The sequence below is a fragment of the Nansenia antarctica genome (assembly GCF_963989245.1).
Source record: "Nansenia antarctica genome assembly, chromosome: 1".
NCBI lineage: Eukaryota > Metazoa > Chordata > Actinopteri > Argentiniformes > Microstomatidae > Nansenia > Nansenia antarctica.
Genome location: NC_137674.1, coordinates 16944690 through 16959773, shown reverse-complemented (window position 1 = coordinate 16959773; position 15084 = coordinate 16944690). Strand labels below are relative to the sequence as shown.

Below are 15084 nucleotides of genomic sequence, written 5' to 3'. Positions count from 1 at the left end.
CACATTGGCTATACTTAACTTTAACACTAGAACAACCATGCCTTATTACCTACTATAAGAGCCGCCTCGGGGGTCAAATGACCATAGTCTTTACAATGGGAAGCTGCTATTTACACACAACGACCACTCGTTGGCCGCCTTGTAAATTAGCCTGCCTCCTACACAGAAAAACTCGCTAGCTTTATGCTAGCTTATCCTGATGTGATTTTGAAAACGTAAGGATACTGGGGTGGTAGAACGCACATATCTAGGAAAAGTCATGATGGGAGGGTCCTGAAATTTGATCGAGTGCAAAGATATAAAATAACTTTTACTCACAGGGTCAAATAACCCCACCCATGGCTGTTCTAGTGTTAAGGGATACGTATGTTTCAGAATGCAGATGCCTCTATATCTGCCCTCCATCCTTCTCTCTACCTCTCTCCGTCCATTTTTCCTCCTATACACAGCTCTGAAAAAAAAAAAAAGAGACCACTCCAAATATGTCTTAAATCAGCATGTCTACATGTATGGCAGCCATTCCATTCCAATTGCTAAACGTCACGTTTGACGTCAGACTTAACAACCAAATAGGACCAGCTGGATGACAAAAACAGTGCTAGTAGTACCTCAAAAGTAATTGGAATCAAACAATTATGGATGGCCATCAAACAAAGCTGAGCTGCTTGAATCTTTGCACCAGGAGTGGCATAAAGTCACCCAACACCCATGTGAAAGACTGGTGGAGAGCATGCCAAGATGTGTGAAAGCTGTGATTGAAAATCAGGGTTATTCCACCAAATATTGATTTCTGAACTCTGAAACATTCATTCTTTTAGTTATTTGGACCAGTTGTCATTTTCTGCAAATAAATGCTCTAAATGAGATTAGATTAGATTCAACTTTATTGTCAGTGCAGAGTACAAATACTAGACAACAAAATGCAGTTTAGTATCTAACCATAAGTGAAAATAGAGATAAGAACATAATATTTAAAAAAACATGATATAAAAAACATGACAATGATAGTGATAGGTACAGTAAGGCAGTTGTTTGTACAGTAGTTTAGAGGTATATACAGTTATGAGCTATGTACAGTTAAGGTAGCTTATGTGCAGATGTATAAAAGAGGCTATATCAAAGGTATGTGCAATGTGCAATAATATACAGTATGTGCAACGGTAGTATTGTAAAAAGTACTCTAAACCAGTAGTGCAAAGGTTATAGAGTGATCACATTGACCAGGGATGTGCAACCAGCAGTAATGCAAAGGGCTAAAAAATGACAATATTTTTATTTGAAATTTGGGAGAAATGTTGTCAGCAAGTTTATAGAATGAAACAAACATTTTCATTTTACTCAAACACATACCTAGTAATGTACATAGTAAAACCAGAGAAACTGATCATTTTGCAGTGGTTTCTTAATCCTTAATCTTATTTTTTCCTGTATAGGTGAGCTGTTGAGAGCCAGGGTGCTAACTCCTCTCCTTCTCCTCCTTCTCCTCTCTCCTGTTAAGTGAACACCCCATCCCTCCATCCCTCATCCATCTCTCCCTCCGTCCCTCTCTCCTGCAGTGTATAACGGACCAGCTGAGAGCCCGGGGCATCAACTCCTCCACCTCCCTGCCAGACGACGTGTTGAACTTCGTGCGGAGGCACCCTCTCATGTCCCAGCAGGTCCGGCCCTCAGACCGTCGCCCCCTGCTGTTCAGGAGGACCACTGACTACACCAAGATGGCCGCTCATAGGGTGGAGGCCCTGGACGGAGAACTGTATCACATGCTCTTCATGGGGACAGGTGTGTCTGTGTGTGTGTGCGCGCGTGTTTTTTCCGGCCCAGTGTGATCAAAAGTAGCCCATTCGGTGGTAACCCGCCCCATCTGGCAACCCCTATACCACGTCATCCTCTGATGAAATGACGCTTTAAGTTAACACAAACGCTCCGCATTTCATGATTGGCATTTTCGAAATTCGCTTAACTTTTATGGAAACACCAACTACTGTGTCGTTTCACTGATCTTTATTCAAGCAGCATTTTCTCTGCTCTCCAGCCAGACAACTGAGGTTGGGCCGAGACGCACAGTGAATGGAAATGCACAGAGAATCCAGTTAAAATGCAGATATTGTCAACAACACCCCTTGGGATTCTCTGTACCTACAATAGATACATTTGTCGCATTGTTGCATCGCGGGGACGGGGTTCTAAAAAGCTTCTCATTTTTCAGTTTATTGAGAAATTTAAAAATAAATTCCCTATCTGCTATCACTGAATGGTTATTTCACTAACTACCTGAATTGACTGAATTGAAATTCAACTGATCCCAACCCCCGTGGCCGTGACATGGTGTGTGTCTCCCTGCAGACGAGGGCTGGCTACACAGGGCCGTGGAGGTCAAGGGTCAACTCCACATCATAGAGGAACTGCAGCTGTTTCAGGAACCTCAGCCTGTCGACAGCTTGGTCATCTCCACCACACAGGTAGCATTATTTGACACACGCAAACAGACACTCGCACATACACACATACTTGCACATACGCACAGAGTCAGACATGTATACTTGCATACATGCACGCACACACACACACACACACATACACACACACACACATACACACATACACACAATTTTCCAGTATACAGGGTTCCCACGGGTCCTTGAAATCCTTGAAAGTTTGTGAATTTGAGAAAAAGGAATCAAGGGTTAGGGTTAGACATGGGTCATTGAAAGTGCTTGAATTCCCCCCTCTCTCTCTCTCTCTCTCTCTCTCTCTCTCTCTCTCTCTCTCTCTCTCTCTCTCTCTCTCTCTCTCTCTCTCTCTCTCTTTTTAATTGTTGTCTGTGAGCGGATAGAGTCTACATTCTCATCTAGATCTGTCTCAAACTATGCCGTGTTGGGTCCTTGAATTTGAGGGAATTCAGTCTTGAAAGTCCTTGAAAGGTGCTTGAAGGGTGCTTGAATTTGATGTTTCAGAAGGTGTGGGAACCCAGAGTATAGATATCTCCCCTTTCTCCTCCCCTCCAGATGAGTGTCTACATTGGCGCTGCCTCCGGGGTGGTGCAGCTCCCCCTCTCCACCTGCCTCAGGTACGCCTCCTGCTACGACTGCGTCTTCTCCCGGGACCCCTACTGTGCGTGGGACGGCGCTGAGTGTGTGGATATCACAGCGCACACAGACAGGTGAGAGAGAGAGAGAGATCAAGAGAGCGAGAGGGAGATTCTATGATCAGACAGAGTTATCAGCCAGAGTATTACAATAAACAATGAGTGTCCTCGCCTCGGATGAGTCAGTGTTGTCACCGTGACTTTGTTGTTGGATCCTTTGTGAAGAGCTGCCAATGTAAACATCCTAAGGCTTTGGCTTCTGTGTGACTGTGCATAAACGAGTGTGTGTGTGTGTGTGTGTGTATGTGTGTGTACGTACGTATGAGTGTGTGTGTTTGTGTGTGTGTGTGTGTGTGTGTGTATGAGTGTTTGTGTGTGTGTGTGTGTGTGTGTTTGTGTGTGTGTGTGTGTGTGTGTGTGTGTGTGTGTGGATGTGGTGTGTGTGTGTATGATTGAGTGTGTGTGTTTGTGTATGAGTGTGTGTGTGTGTGTGTGTGTGTGTGTGTGTGTGTGTGTATGTAAATGTGGTGTGTGGGCGTGGGCATTTGTGTATGTGAGTGTGGTGTGTGTTTGCGCATGCGTGTGTGTGTGTGTGCAGTGTGTTATATGTGTGATTCCCCTTTTTTGTTCTGGGACAGGGTAGGGTGTCTGTATGAAGATGGTGTAACCAACACAGACCTGAGTGGGTGGGCTTGGGTGGGCTGATCGGACTGCAGGTGTCTGCTCTCTGTTTCATTTAGTTTGGGTTAGTCAATGGAAAGTGCTGCAGCGTCTTCTATATGTCACGTGTGTGTGTTCGTAGCATGAGATTTAAACCAATCAGGAGTCGCCTATGCGCCACATGCCCAGCAATACAATAGTAGCTTGAGAAAAGCATGCCCAGTTCAGACAGCTCTATCTCAAAAAGTATAAATGTCACAGCTTAGATATTCACACCGTAGGAATCCTACGCAAATGTACATGTTGTCGCGGTCACAAGTTAGAAAATGGGTTTGAAATGGAAATGACCAGCTGTTGCTAGAGTGGAGTTTTGAACATTCCACCATTTGTGTGAATGGGGAGCATGGTTTTCAAACAACACTGAATATTTGAACAAACTATAAATGTCACAGCTTAGACATTTACGCCGTAGAAATCCTGGGACCCAGGTGAACATTTTGATACATATTATGTCTGTGTACCATAACAACTGTAGTCGTCGTCACAAGTTGGGTTTGAAATGGAAATGACCAACTGCCGCTACATTCTGTGCACCCTCTTGTTGGGTTTGGAATTCCATTGCTATTTGTTCAACTAATAACTGTCATCTTTCCTGTTTGTTATCAGACCTAATAACTGTCACTTTTTGATATGATTTATCTGATTTATGATATATTAATGTATATGATAAACCTGCACCGCTTACCTCACCACCTGCGTGTGATTTTTTTCAAAGCCCTGGGGAAGTGGTTCAACCAGATGAGCTTTTGAATGGGCTATCATAGAGGTCTGGGATATGTCTCACCTGTGGCCTCGAGTGGAAACCACTAAACATTTGTATGACCTAACTTCCATTGCAAAATCAGCTATTCAGACCATTGAGATAAGATCCCGACGTGTGAACTGGTTAAAAATAAATAATACATACATTTTGTGAGGGGGAGTGAACAAGAACAGATCGACAACTTCCTGGAATGAAACACAGCCCTGTACGGTACTGTATCTACAGCTGTATGGTCTGGCTCGCCTGAGGTATCTTACTACTGTATATTTAAGCAATATCACACGAGAGGGAGTGCTGTTATACTGAATATCACAGGAGAGGGAGTGCTGTTATACTGAATATCACAGGAGAGGGAGTGCTGTTATACTGAATATCACAGGAGAGGGAGTGCTGTTATACTGAATATCACAGGAGAGGGAGTGCTGTTATACTGAATATCACACGAGAGGGAGTGCTGTTATACTGAATATCACAGGAGAGGGAGTGCTGTTATACTGAATATCAGCACGGCTGTGATTCGGTCGTAGTTGGCCGTAATATCGTCCGTGCTGATATTCAGTATAACAGCACGACCTCGAGTGTGATATTGCTTTTATACAACAGTTCTACAGTTTATTAGTTAACAGTAATAAGCGACAACAGAGGTTGTTTATTTAATCTATCAATTTATTTTGGCTCTGCCAACAAAAAACTGTTCTGCAACTGAACTTCAACTGTACTGTTGCCTAGTAACCCGAACACAAATATCCGCAGGCTAGCTACTTTGTATTAACGGTCATTTAATAGATCACCTGTGCGGCGGAGTGATACATATAGTTAAAAGTCCCAGTGCTGTTATACTGTATATCGTCACTCATGGAATGCCTCTCGTCCAATCAAATGACTTGGTCGGAACTAACTGTTGTATAAAAATAGTTGATTCAGTTTTATTTAATTGTTGACCAGTACTGGATGACAGCCTGACCGCCTCTCTCTGTCTCCACAGATGGAACCTGACCCAGGACATCCAGTATGGGAACAGAGGATGTGAGAACAGCACAGGAGATGGTACGCAGAGCTCTTTTTGTCTACTACACTCCAGACAAAATAATATTTCACCCCCTCCAGGATGACTGATGACTTTGGTTGGTTTCAAACAGATTCTACACAGTGAGTGATAAAAGGGAAAACTAAAGATAGCGAAGCTTTAGCCGTATTTATAGAACCGAAATGTTTGAAGAAATGAAGGAAGGGTTGAAACGTGATTACGCGTACCGTTTCTTCAGCATCCTCATCTCTCTAATCACATTTCTGAAATCCAGAGAGCAAGAGAGCGAGAGAGCGAGAGAGCGAGAGAGAGAGAGAGAGAGAGAGAGAGAGAGAGAGAGAGAGAGAGAGATCTCTCTGTTTGATATTCAGTGCAGTTACACTTCCACATGGACAGTCTTCACATATTAAAAAAGTTTGACTATGAATTTCCGCATCTGCCATCCCCAGAACATTTGACTGTACAGCAGTAATTGTGTCTATTTTCATTTGGGAGAATAACTTGACGTGTTTATGTACTAATGTTTTTTGCTTAAGTCGTAAATTTGCAAAAAAGGTAAGTCAACGTTTTGTATAAGTTGAGTATGATCAACTAACATAACGAACATGATCAACTAACATAACAACGTTTTCTGATTTGCGGTTTTCACTTAAAATGATGACAGCTAGGAAGGCTGCACACGATAGGTCTGCCTGTGAAAAAAAAGTTGATTTTGCAGCAACATTTGCGTTCGATACTCATTTACTAATACTAAGACTTATTTTGAGGTCATTAAATGACAGGAATCTAATTTCATTTTTTAATTTAATTTGTCGGTCTAAATTTTAGACTTTAAGTGACTGGAGTCGCCTTTCTTTTAGACGTGGTGGTCCAGCGCAGCCGTTCCGTGATGGCGGGAGACGACGTGCTGCTCCAGTGTGAGCTGAGCTCCAGCCTGGCCGCCCCGGTGTGGACCCTGGAGGGCCGGGACCTGCAGGGCTACGGCCTGGACTCGGGCCTCCGCATCGGAACCGACGGACTCCTGGTGATCGAGGCCCGACCGGACCAGAGCGGAGAGTACACCTGCTACGCCCTGGAGAACGCCATCCGGGTTCCTATGGTCACCTACAAGGTGGCAGTCCGCCTGGATCTGCCTCCCCCTCCGCCTATCGAGCCTACCGAAGACCCCCACACCCCCTCCAGCACTCACCCCCAGATCAGTGCTCCCCCGTCCCCCGAGAGGGCCCTGCCGCCTCCTCCCCTGGTCCCCCTACCCCCCCGCTCCGAGCTCCTCTCCCCCAGGAACATGGAGGCCATGTACCTGTCTCTCATCACCATCCTGGGGGGTCTGTGTCTGGTCCTGACCGTGGTCCTGTTGTACGTGGGCTTCTGTCTACGAGGGGCCCGCAGGGGGAAGTACTCGCTACGAGCCGCCGCCGCCGCCCGCCCGGACAGGAAAAGACCCAACAACAACAAGAACCGAAAACAGCATCGGAACTCCTCCCACCTGGAGCTCAAGACCGTCTCCAGCCACTGTAACGGCAACGGGACGTGCAACCGCGTCTCCAAGCGGCCCGAGGCGGGCCACAGCCACGACGGCGGCGGCTTCCTCCGGATCGTCCCCGGGGAGGGGCTGTCCTCCCCCAACAAGGACCCTCCTCCGCCAGCCCCTCCGCTCCCCCCGCCCCCCCAGCTCTCCAGCCCGGAGCGCGGCTTCTCGGCGGGTCTGTCCGCCACGTTGCCCAGCGTGCTGAGGAGGATGAACGGGAACAGCTACGTCCTCCTGAGGCAGAGCGACGCGGAGGGTGGCTCCTCCCCTCACTGCTACTCCTTCACGGATGAGCTCAACAGGATCCTAGAGAAGAGGAAACACACCCAGCTGATGCCCAAACCGGACGAGAGCTCCGTGTAGTAGAGGACTTTCTCTCTCTGGGATTGAAGGCGGGAGGACAGAACTGCTAACGACCTGCTACTGAAGTGCCTTTTTAGGACTGAAACAAGTGTGAGACGTGTCCTTGTTTGAGGAACACAGTCTATCTGGAGTCTCTAGTGGAGAGTATAGTGGAGAGACAGTGGAGTATCTAGTTAGTATGTCGGAAAGAGATTCCTGCACACTGGCCTTCGGGCTTTTCTAGGAGACGGTGTCTTATCACAATATTCCTGTTGGGAGTTTGAGATGGTTTACGACTCAGAGGGACTCCCAGAGGATAAGCATGCCTTGGACAGACAGGGGGAATCTACCTCAGCTCAGCGGAACTCAGCAGTCAGTCAATAAGGCTCAGTCTGGGTCTGGAGGAGGGCTGTTCAGGGGTCTGTCAACCCCAGACCGAGGTTCCCTGCAGGAGTCGGCACGGGCACAAATATCCACTGGTTATCAGGAAGGAGAGGAGGTTAATGAGAATATGAGTCCATGCTTTAGAAGTAGTGTGAGAATGACATTTCACTTTTTAAACAACGTTTTTAAAAATGGAAGAATCTAGCCAACGTCGGTTTGTAATTTGAACACAACAGATTTAACAAATTTCATTTGAAACTTTACTGAATATTGAGGGAAATGGGGCAAAGTTGACTGTACGATACAATGATGATACAACCAAACCTGTAATAACCAACAAAAGCCTACCATTAACACAGCGCCTACAACTCTCATAACCCAAGATACCGTTACAGTATAGTAATCCAGTGATCAAAGTCTTGTTTTTGTACAATGGGAGAAAAATGTGACAGTATTAATAAAAATGAAATAAATGTTTTGATGCACTTTAAAAAGCTAGAAGGTTCATTGGGGGAATGACACTACAAGCACATGATGATTATGAGGTGCTCAATAACATCACACTATAACGTCAGAAGCCAACGAGTGACTGGGAGAGGAATGGCTCTGTTCTATTAACTATTGGAGGGATGTCTTTATGGAGACCAAAGGCCAGCTGGGGCAGCATGAAGTATCTTTTGCACTGGACCTGGGACAACAGCCTGAGCCTGTTAGCAACATCCCAATAGAAATACCTTCTGGTGAACTTGGATACAGTACATAAAAACAGGAAGAAGACAAATTTCCAACTCAAGCATTTTTCCTAGCAGATACAGACGACTGCACTGTCAACTCTTTCCTCTCATGAGATGTCGAGATTATTGTGTACCCGCATGCTTTTATTTATGTTATGTGTTCGGTGTGTTTGGTTTTTATATGATGTATAGTGTGTTGAGACCTTGGTGAAAACTTTCAAACAAAATCACTCACTCCCTTTTTTTTCTCCTTCCATCTTTATCTTAATGCATCTCCACATTTCTCCATTATTCTCTGTGTATGAAAGCCAGGTGTTATCGGGGGGGGGGCGGGTCATCTGACTTTGTCCCTCCCCTGAGAGAGAGGGAAGAGAGAATAGAAAAGAGAGAGCGAGAGAGAAACACAGACACGCACATCACGTCTGATTGAGTCTAACAAGCCAGGACAGGCCTGTGATGTTGAATGGAGCAGTGGATGCTGCTGTAATTCTAAAAGGGTTTGGGGCGCTTGCAACCAAACCTCTCGGGGCGATGGAATTGATCTGAGAGATGAAAGGGATGCAGGGAAAGCAACACAAACCATTACAGGGGAAAAAAATACTTCATTAAGGCCTTTTCAGTTCAAACATTCAGGAGTAGAGAGATGTGCTAATGAGAGTTCTGACAGTTGTATTCATAAGGTTACATTCCCCATTCCCAGGAAATGACGCTAGGCTGCATTTAAAACAAATCTGAATGGTGGGTAGAGTTTTAACAGATGCACAACTTTTGAAAAGTTATGTTAAAGTAGTAAAGTAGAGTTAAAAGATGTATAATTGTTAAATAATGATTGTATTTCAGTAGTCAGACATGTGACAATCTCTAATATACAACTGCTCTCCTGACTTGAAACAAAGTCAAATGCAGCAAGCTAGCAGCGGTATGCTAAGCTAATGTTAAGTTAAAATAAGCTATTATAACTCAAACAAATGGATATGAATATTCAACTAAATGTTTTTGATAAAGTCAGTGGGTGCTGACTTATTGGTATATTTCAGACATAGCTAGCTATTCTATGAATCAACATTAGTAAGAGATCAGGGGGGTATTCCGTCAACATCGCTAAAAGGAAATCCAGTCTTATTTTGAAGTCTCGCTAATTTCAGTGAGTCTCGCTAATTTCCGTAACCCTGGCAACTTGCCTCAGAACAAACCTGGTACCAGGGCTGTGTTCAAAATAGCATACTAGCGTACTATTCATATTATGTATAACGTAGATTTGAGTATGTAGTGCGTTCACACTACATAGTATGTGAAATGTGTGTACGCGAGAAATGCCTGGATGTATACTAGATTAGCCAGAATGTATAAGTATGCGGCGTGAGGTTACTTTTCATACTCAACTGCCCCAAAATGCATTGCGTGTCTCTTCAGTCTCGTCAAACTGCGTAATACAATCTCGTCATACAGCTGTTGTTTACGTGGTCCGAATGCCTGAAGAGACCAAAGGCTGGCAACAAACAACGTTTTTTGCACAGATTTGGTCTTGCGGATGCTGCTTTTTTGCACTCTATTTGATACTCTTCAGCTGCAGCACCTCAGCTAAGTCTGATCACGGATGAGCAGGGGTATTTTCACTATTTTGGTAATTTACATGGTGAAATGCATTCTTAGACATAACTACGTCGTCATGATTACGAAGATGCCACTTGAAATGCATAAAATCCAAGTTTATATGTGTCACACACACACACACACACACACACACACACACACACACACACACACACACACATGTTCGCCTAGTATTTGACTGCCTGTAGCCACCCAGTCACGAAATTGTCCCAGTATTGTACCTTCAGAAGGAACAAATTGGTTTTTATTGTGCTTGCTGTAGCAAGCGGCACTATATGTTATTATTTACCATATGCTCATATATATTTTATATAATCCTGTTCTTTTACCACCTGCTAAGACAGCAATATAGTAAGCTAGTTACTTTAGCTAGCTAAAGATATGGGGTCATCATCCCTATGTTTGCACAGCCCTATGTTCCCACATTTTAAAGAATTTTTAAGAAATGTTTCCCCCATCAAAATTAGGCCCTATGTTCCCACATTTCTAAGTAATCATACTGTAAAGGCAGGAATCTCTGTAGGCCTACTGTATGTGCGGCAGTATTGCCCTTTCTGGTGATTACTTATGTTTCGTCTTCATAAAGCTCCATCAGCAGGGCTTGTTACGCTGCTGCAACGGACACGGCTCTGCGTGTTTTCCCGTCATAACGTCATAGTAACTTCTTTTTCGACAATCTGGGCTGCTGATTACTCCGTGTACTTGCCCAAACCGAGACTTTCCAAGCCTGGGCAGAGTTAGTGTTACGAGACACAGCTGAACTGTGTTATTGGAATGGCTTGAGTCTTCTTATCGGTCCTATTTTTCAGGTTTTCTGCTCGAAATGACATGATGCCCACAGTGAATATAGAATATCTCCACAATCACTAGGGCCTTCATAATGATCTTGGTATCAAATGAAACACCTGTGGGGTGGCTGTAGAAGTGTCAGAATCAAAATATACAGTATGTTACTTTGTCAGAGTAAATAGAGCTAGAACATTGTGAAAAATCTCAATAGCTTTTAGAGTGAATATCAGCTTGGAAACCTGACTAAAGAAGCCCAAATCATCTAGGAATCAGTACTCCAGAGTCTGATGAGTACTTGTGCCAAATTAGATGCTAGTAATGTGAGCCAATGCAACTTTGTACCTGTTTTAGTACAGGTATGTTTAGGCGGACAACCAAATTGTGCCATTTGGAGACATTTTGGCACCATCAGTGGTTCAGACTTTCTCATGTATCAAGACTGTAAAATTGATTATATTTCATCGACATATCACTATAGGTATAAATTGCATCCAAATCCAACTGTTTAGACTCTGTTTGCATCCAGCAGGGGTCTCCTGCGCGGTTTTCTGTGCGCTCCTAATAGCGCACCCGCCTCGTTTTCACACCAGCTCCGGTTACGCAGTGAATTTTCTCCCGAACCCATTGGTCAAAATGTCATGATTGACCACTCATTTGAAGCGTCAGAGCCAATAGAATCGAGCAAAAATGACTTTCGAGGACCAATGATATGGAAATTCGGGGGTTGAAACCAAGAATGCTTGGTTTTCCTATGTGACGTGGCTGTAAACAAGGGCTTGTGACTCGCACTGTGTTTACCGGCCGCCGAAAAAAACGATATGGACTTATGGTTTAGAATGGAATCTAATGAATCGTTTGCGACATCGATGAACATTATTGATAATGGTAAGCTCTTTATATCTGTTACATTAAACATGGACCCGAGTATCGCCCCCTCGGTGGGGCGGTGGATAAGAAGAGTCACTGTTAAATCTAACCAGGTTTTTTCAATTAAGTGCTGCTTTATTTAGTGACGTTGATGAAATACCCCCCTGCTAAGCAGCTAGCTCTCTTTAGTTAGAGAATTGTACGTTTTTGGCCACAGGGCAGAATAACTGTCCTTTTTTTTCAGACATATTATTCACCATAACATTTATTTTTATTTTTTATCTGACTTACATGTTATGTATAACTTGACACCTAACTACCTAGCTTTATTCAACATGAACTACATCTGCACTACATACGTCTTCACTATATCTGTCCAATGTGGTTTGAAGACGATAAAGTAATTTTGGTACTTTGTTGTTTTACAGTTGATACTAACGTTGTTGTTATGATGCCATTTGTAAGAGGCCCTGATGTGGGTGTGGGTCTGTCAGTCCATTGGTGTTGCACTAGATAGTCTAATACACTGTAGAAGCATGGTAGCCAACAGCATGTACAGAATATACTGTACCACTATAGGGATGACTTCAGCTGTAGTCAAACATGATCACGTTCTTAACAACCAATCCAAATATCCTATAACTCATTTATATTGCTTTGGTCGGATCAGCTTGTTCAGCTCATTTTGTGCCATCAACAGCACTCACCCATCTGTCATTCTCTCTGTCCATTTCAGTTGTGCTTGATTAGTTCACCAAGAAAACTAACACTTATAACAGTGTTCACTAAAACCACAGTAATACATGGATTAGTAGCTGTCACACATTTTGGTATGTTTACATTTCACTTTTGGTGGGTTGAAAGTCTTATTAAAACGATATATTTCAACATCTTTATCTGTGTTGTCATTGCTTGTTGTGCATGAATTAGATCAATGCATGAATTAGATCACTCGATCCTAGTTAACAAGCCTGTTTGAATTTCCAGAGTTGTATTTTCTAGTCCCTGTATGATCTCCAGTTTGTTTATTTTATTCCACTGTTACTATGGAGACACTAGCAACACATCAAGTTCTCTCCCAACATGTTCTGGGAACTTAGCACTTAATGATTAATTGGAATTGTAAAAATTCTAATCAATTCAGTTGTGAAGTTACAGCGAGCTAACTTGGATTATGCCCACCTGGGGGGTATTCCATCAATGTCGCTCAAGGAAAATCCGGGCTTAGTTTTCAAAGTCTTGCAAGATTTACCAAAATAAGGCTGGATTTTTGTATAAATCCTGTGAGATTTAGCAGAATAAGCCTGGATTTTCCTGTAGTGACGTTGATGGAATACCCCCCTAGTGTACTAGCCAACTAAAGCACTTGCATGATAAGATCGTATCCCACCCTCTCTCTAAACCGCATCCCTGGCCCTGTTTGGCCTCATAAGGACCAGGGGGTAGAAGAGGCTAAAAGCCCTGACTGGCCTGAGAGTGACTGTGTCCTGAGAGAGACTGTGGCCTGAGAGTGACTGTGGTCTGAGAGTGACTGTGTCCTGAGAGTGACTGTGTGAGAGTGACTGTGGTCTGAGAGAGACTGTGGCCTGAGAGTGACTGTGGTCTGAGAGAGACTGTGTGAGAGTGACTGTGTCCTGAGAGTGACTGTGGTCTGAGAGAGACTGTGGGAAGGGAATTGACCCTGGGGTGTTGCCTTGGGTTTGTACTTTTGTACAGCATGGTACTGAAGAGGCAGTCACAGAGGCTGGTTTCCAAGGAAACGTCTTGGTTTGCCTCCAACCACTCCTACAAACCATGCTCCACTGGTAGGGCTTTCACACCGGCAAAGAACCGTGCCGGTTCGCGTTCGCGTCCGGAAACCTCCGAACGTTGGCGCTGTCTGGCGAACGATACACTGGTATGAACGCGGGCTCGTTCGCCAGACAGCGCCAACGTTCGGAGGTTTCCGAACGCGAACTCGAACCGGCACGGTTCTTTGCCGGTGTGAAAGCCCTAAGAGTGTATGGAGACTCTAGCAGGGGGTAGCGTCTGATGCTGTCTCAGTTGAGCAGTTGAGAAAGGGCACTGCAACTGAAACATTGGCACTTGACTACATAATATAGATACCTGTAGACCTTCTCTTCATCTTCTGTGTGAAATTGTCTCTCAAACAATCAATCAATCAATCAATCAAATGTATTTGTATAGCACTTTTTACATAGAAATGTCACACTGATGGATAGATGATTCACTTACTTAGACAAATGTATTTGTTGTAAGTCACTTTGTATGAAGGCGCCTGCTAAATGTCATGTGAATACCCTCATGTTGCCCCATGTTGCCCCATCTCAGACAGGACTATCCTCCTTACGAGGACTTAGGCACTAGCTAGAAAGAAAAAGTGAAAATAGTGTGAAAGTGAAACAGCATGAGAGAAAGTTGACTAATTACTCCAAAAACATGTTTCTCAAACCTGGTAAAAGTGTCAACACGATTCCATTTCACATTCATTACATTTGATAAGATACTCACTCAGCTATAATCACAAGTCAATCAGTCAAGTTTGATCAGTTTGGAAATACCATCCTTATGCATGCCTCTTGTGGTTTTATCTGGATCAGACACTGGTTCAGCTTATCAACTTGTAATTAAAAACGTGTAATGGCTGTCTCAGGTGTGTTTGTACTGGGATTCAGGGATGCAAACTGGTGATGGCCCAAAAAGGTGACAACATATTCTTTTGCATTAAAACAAAGAACATTTATGAAAATTGTTGACCTATTTTGAGGTAAAAACGGCTAAAAGGTGACAAGTTTGCACCCCTGGGGATTGAACAGAAGCCTACACTGTAGCTCTCCAGCACCGGGACAACACGGTCTGTCGTGTCGGAGGAGATGTGTGGAGCGAAACAGGACTCGCTGTTGAAGCTGACTGTGAGCCTGCCTCTCACGTATCTCTCTTGGTTCAGTATTCTATATTTTCACCCATGCCTGAGGCATAAGCAATGCTGTCCCTAGAGAGGGCTCTGCCACACACGACTGCACACACAAACACAAACACACACACACACACACCACATCCACACAAACACAAACACACACTCATACATACACACATGCACACACACCCACACACCACGTATACACACACACACACTCATACATACACACATGCACACACACCCACACACCACATCCACACACACACAAACACAAACACAAACACACACACTCATACACACACACAAACACA

The 15084-nt window shown here is 44.1% G+C and overlaps 1 protein-coding gene across 4 annotated transcripts in view; it reads left to right on the top strand.

The window, feature by feature from the left end:
- Positions 1-8816, top strand: part of LOC308149687 (semaphorin-4G-like) — a 37279-nt gene extending 28463 nt beyond the window's left edge. For all 4 annotated transcript variants that reach the window (XM_080522586.1, XM_080522588.1, XM_080522585.1 and 1 more), the window contains exons 11-15: positions 1557-1779; positions 2344-2459; positions 3006-3160; positions 5554-5615; positions 6456-8816. In XM_080522586.1, the coding sequence (XP_080378712.1) occupies positions 1557-1779; positions 2344-2459; positions 3006-3160; positions 5554-5615; positions 6456-7486 (1587 nt within the window). In that variant the 3' untranslated portion in view covers positions 7487-8816. The remainder of the gene's footprint in view (positions 1-1556; positions 1780-2343; positions 2460-3005; positions 3161-5553; positions 5616-6455) is intronic.
- Positions 8817-15084: the final 6268 nt, after the last annotated feature.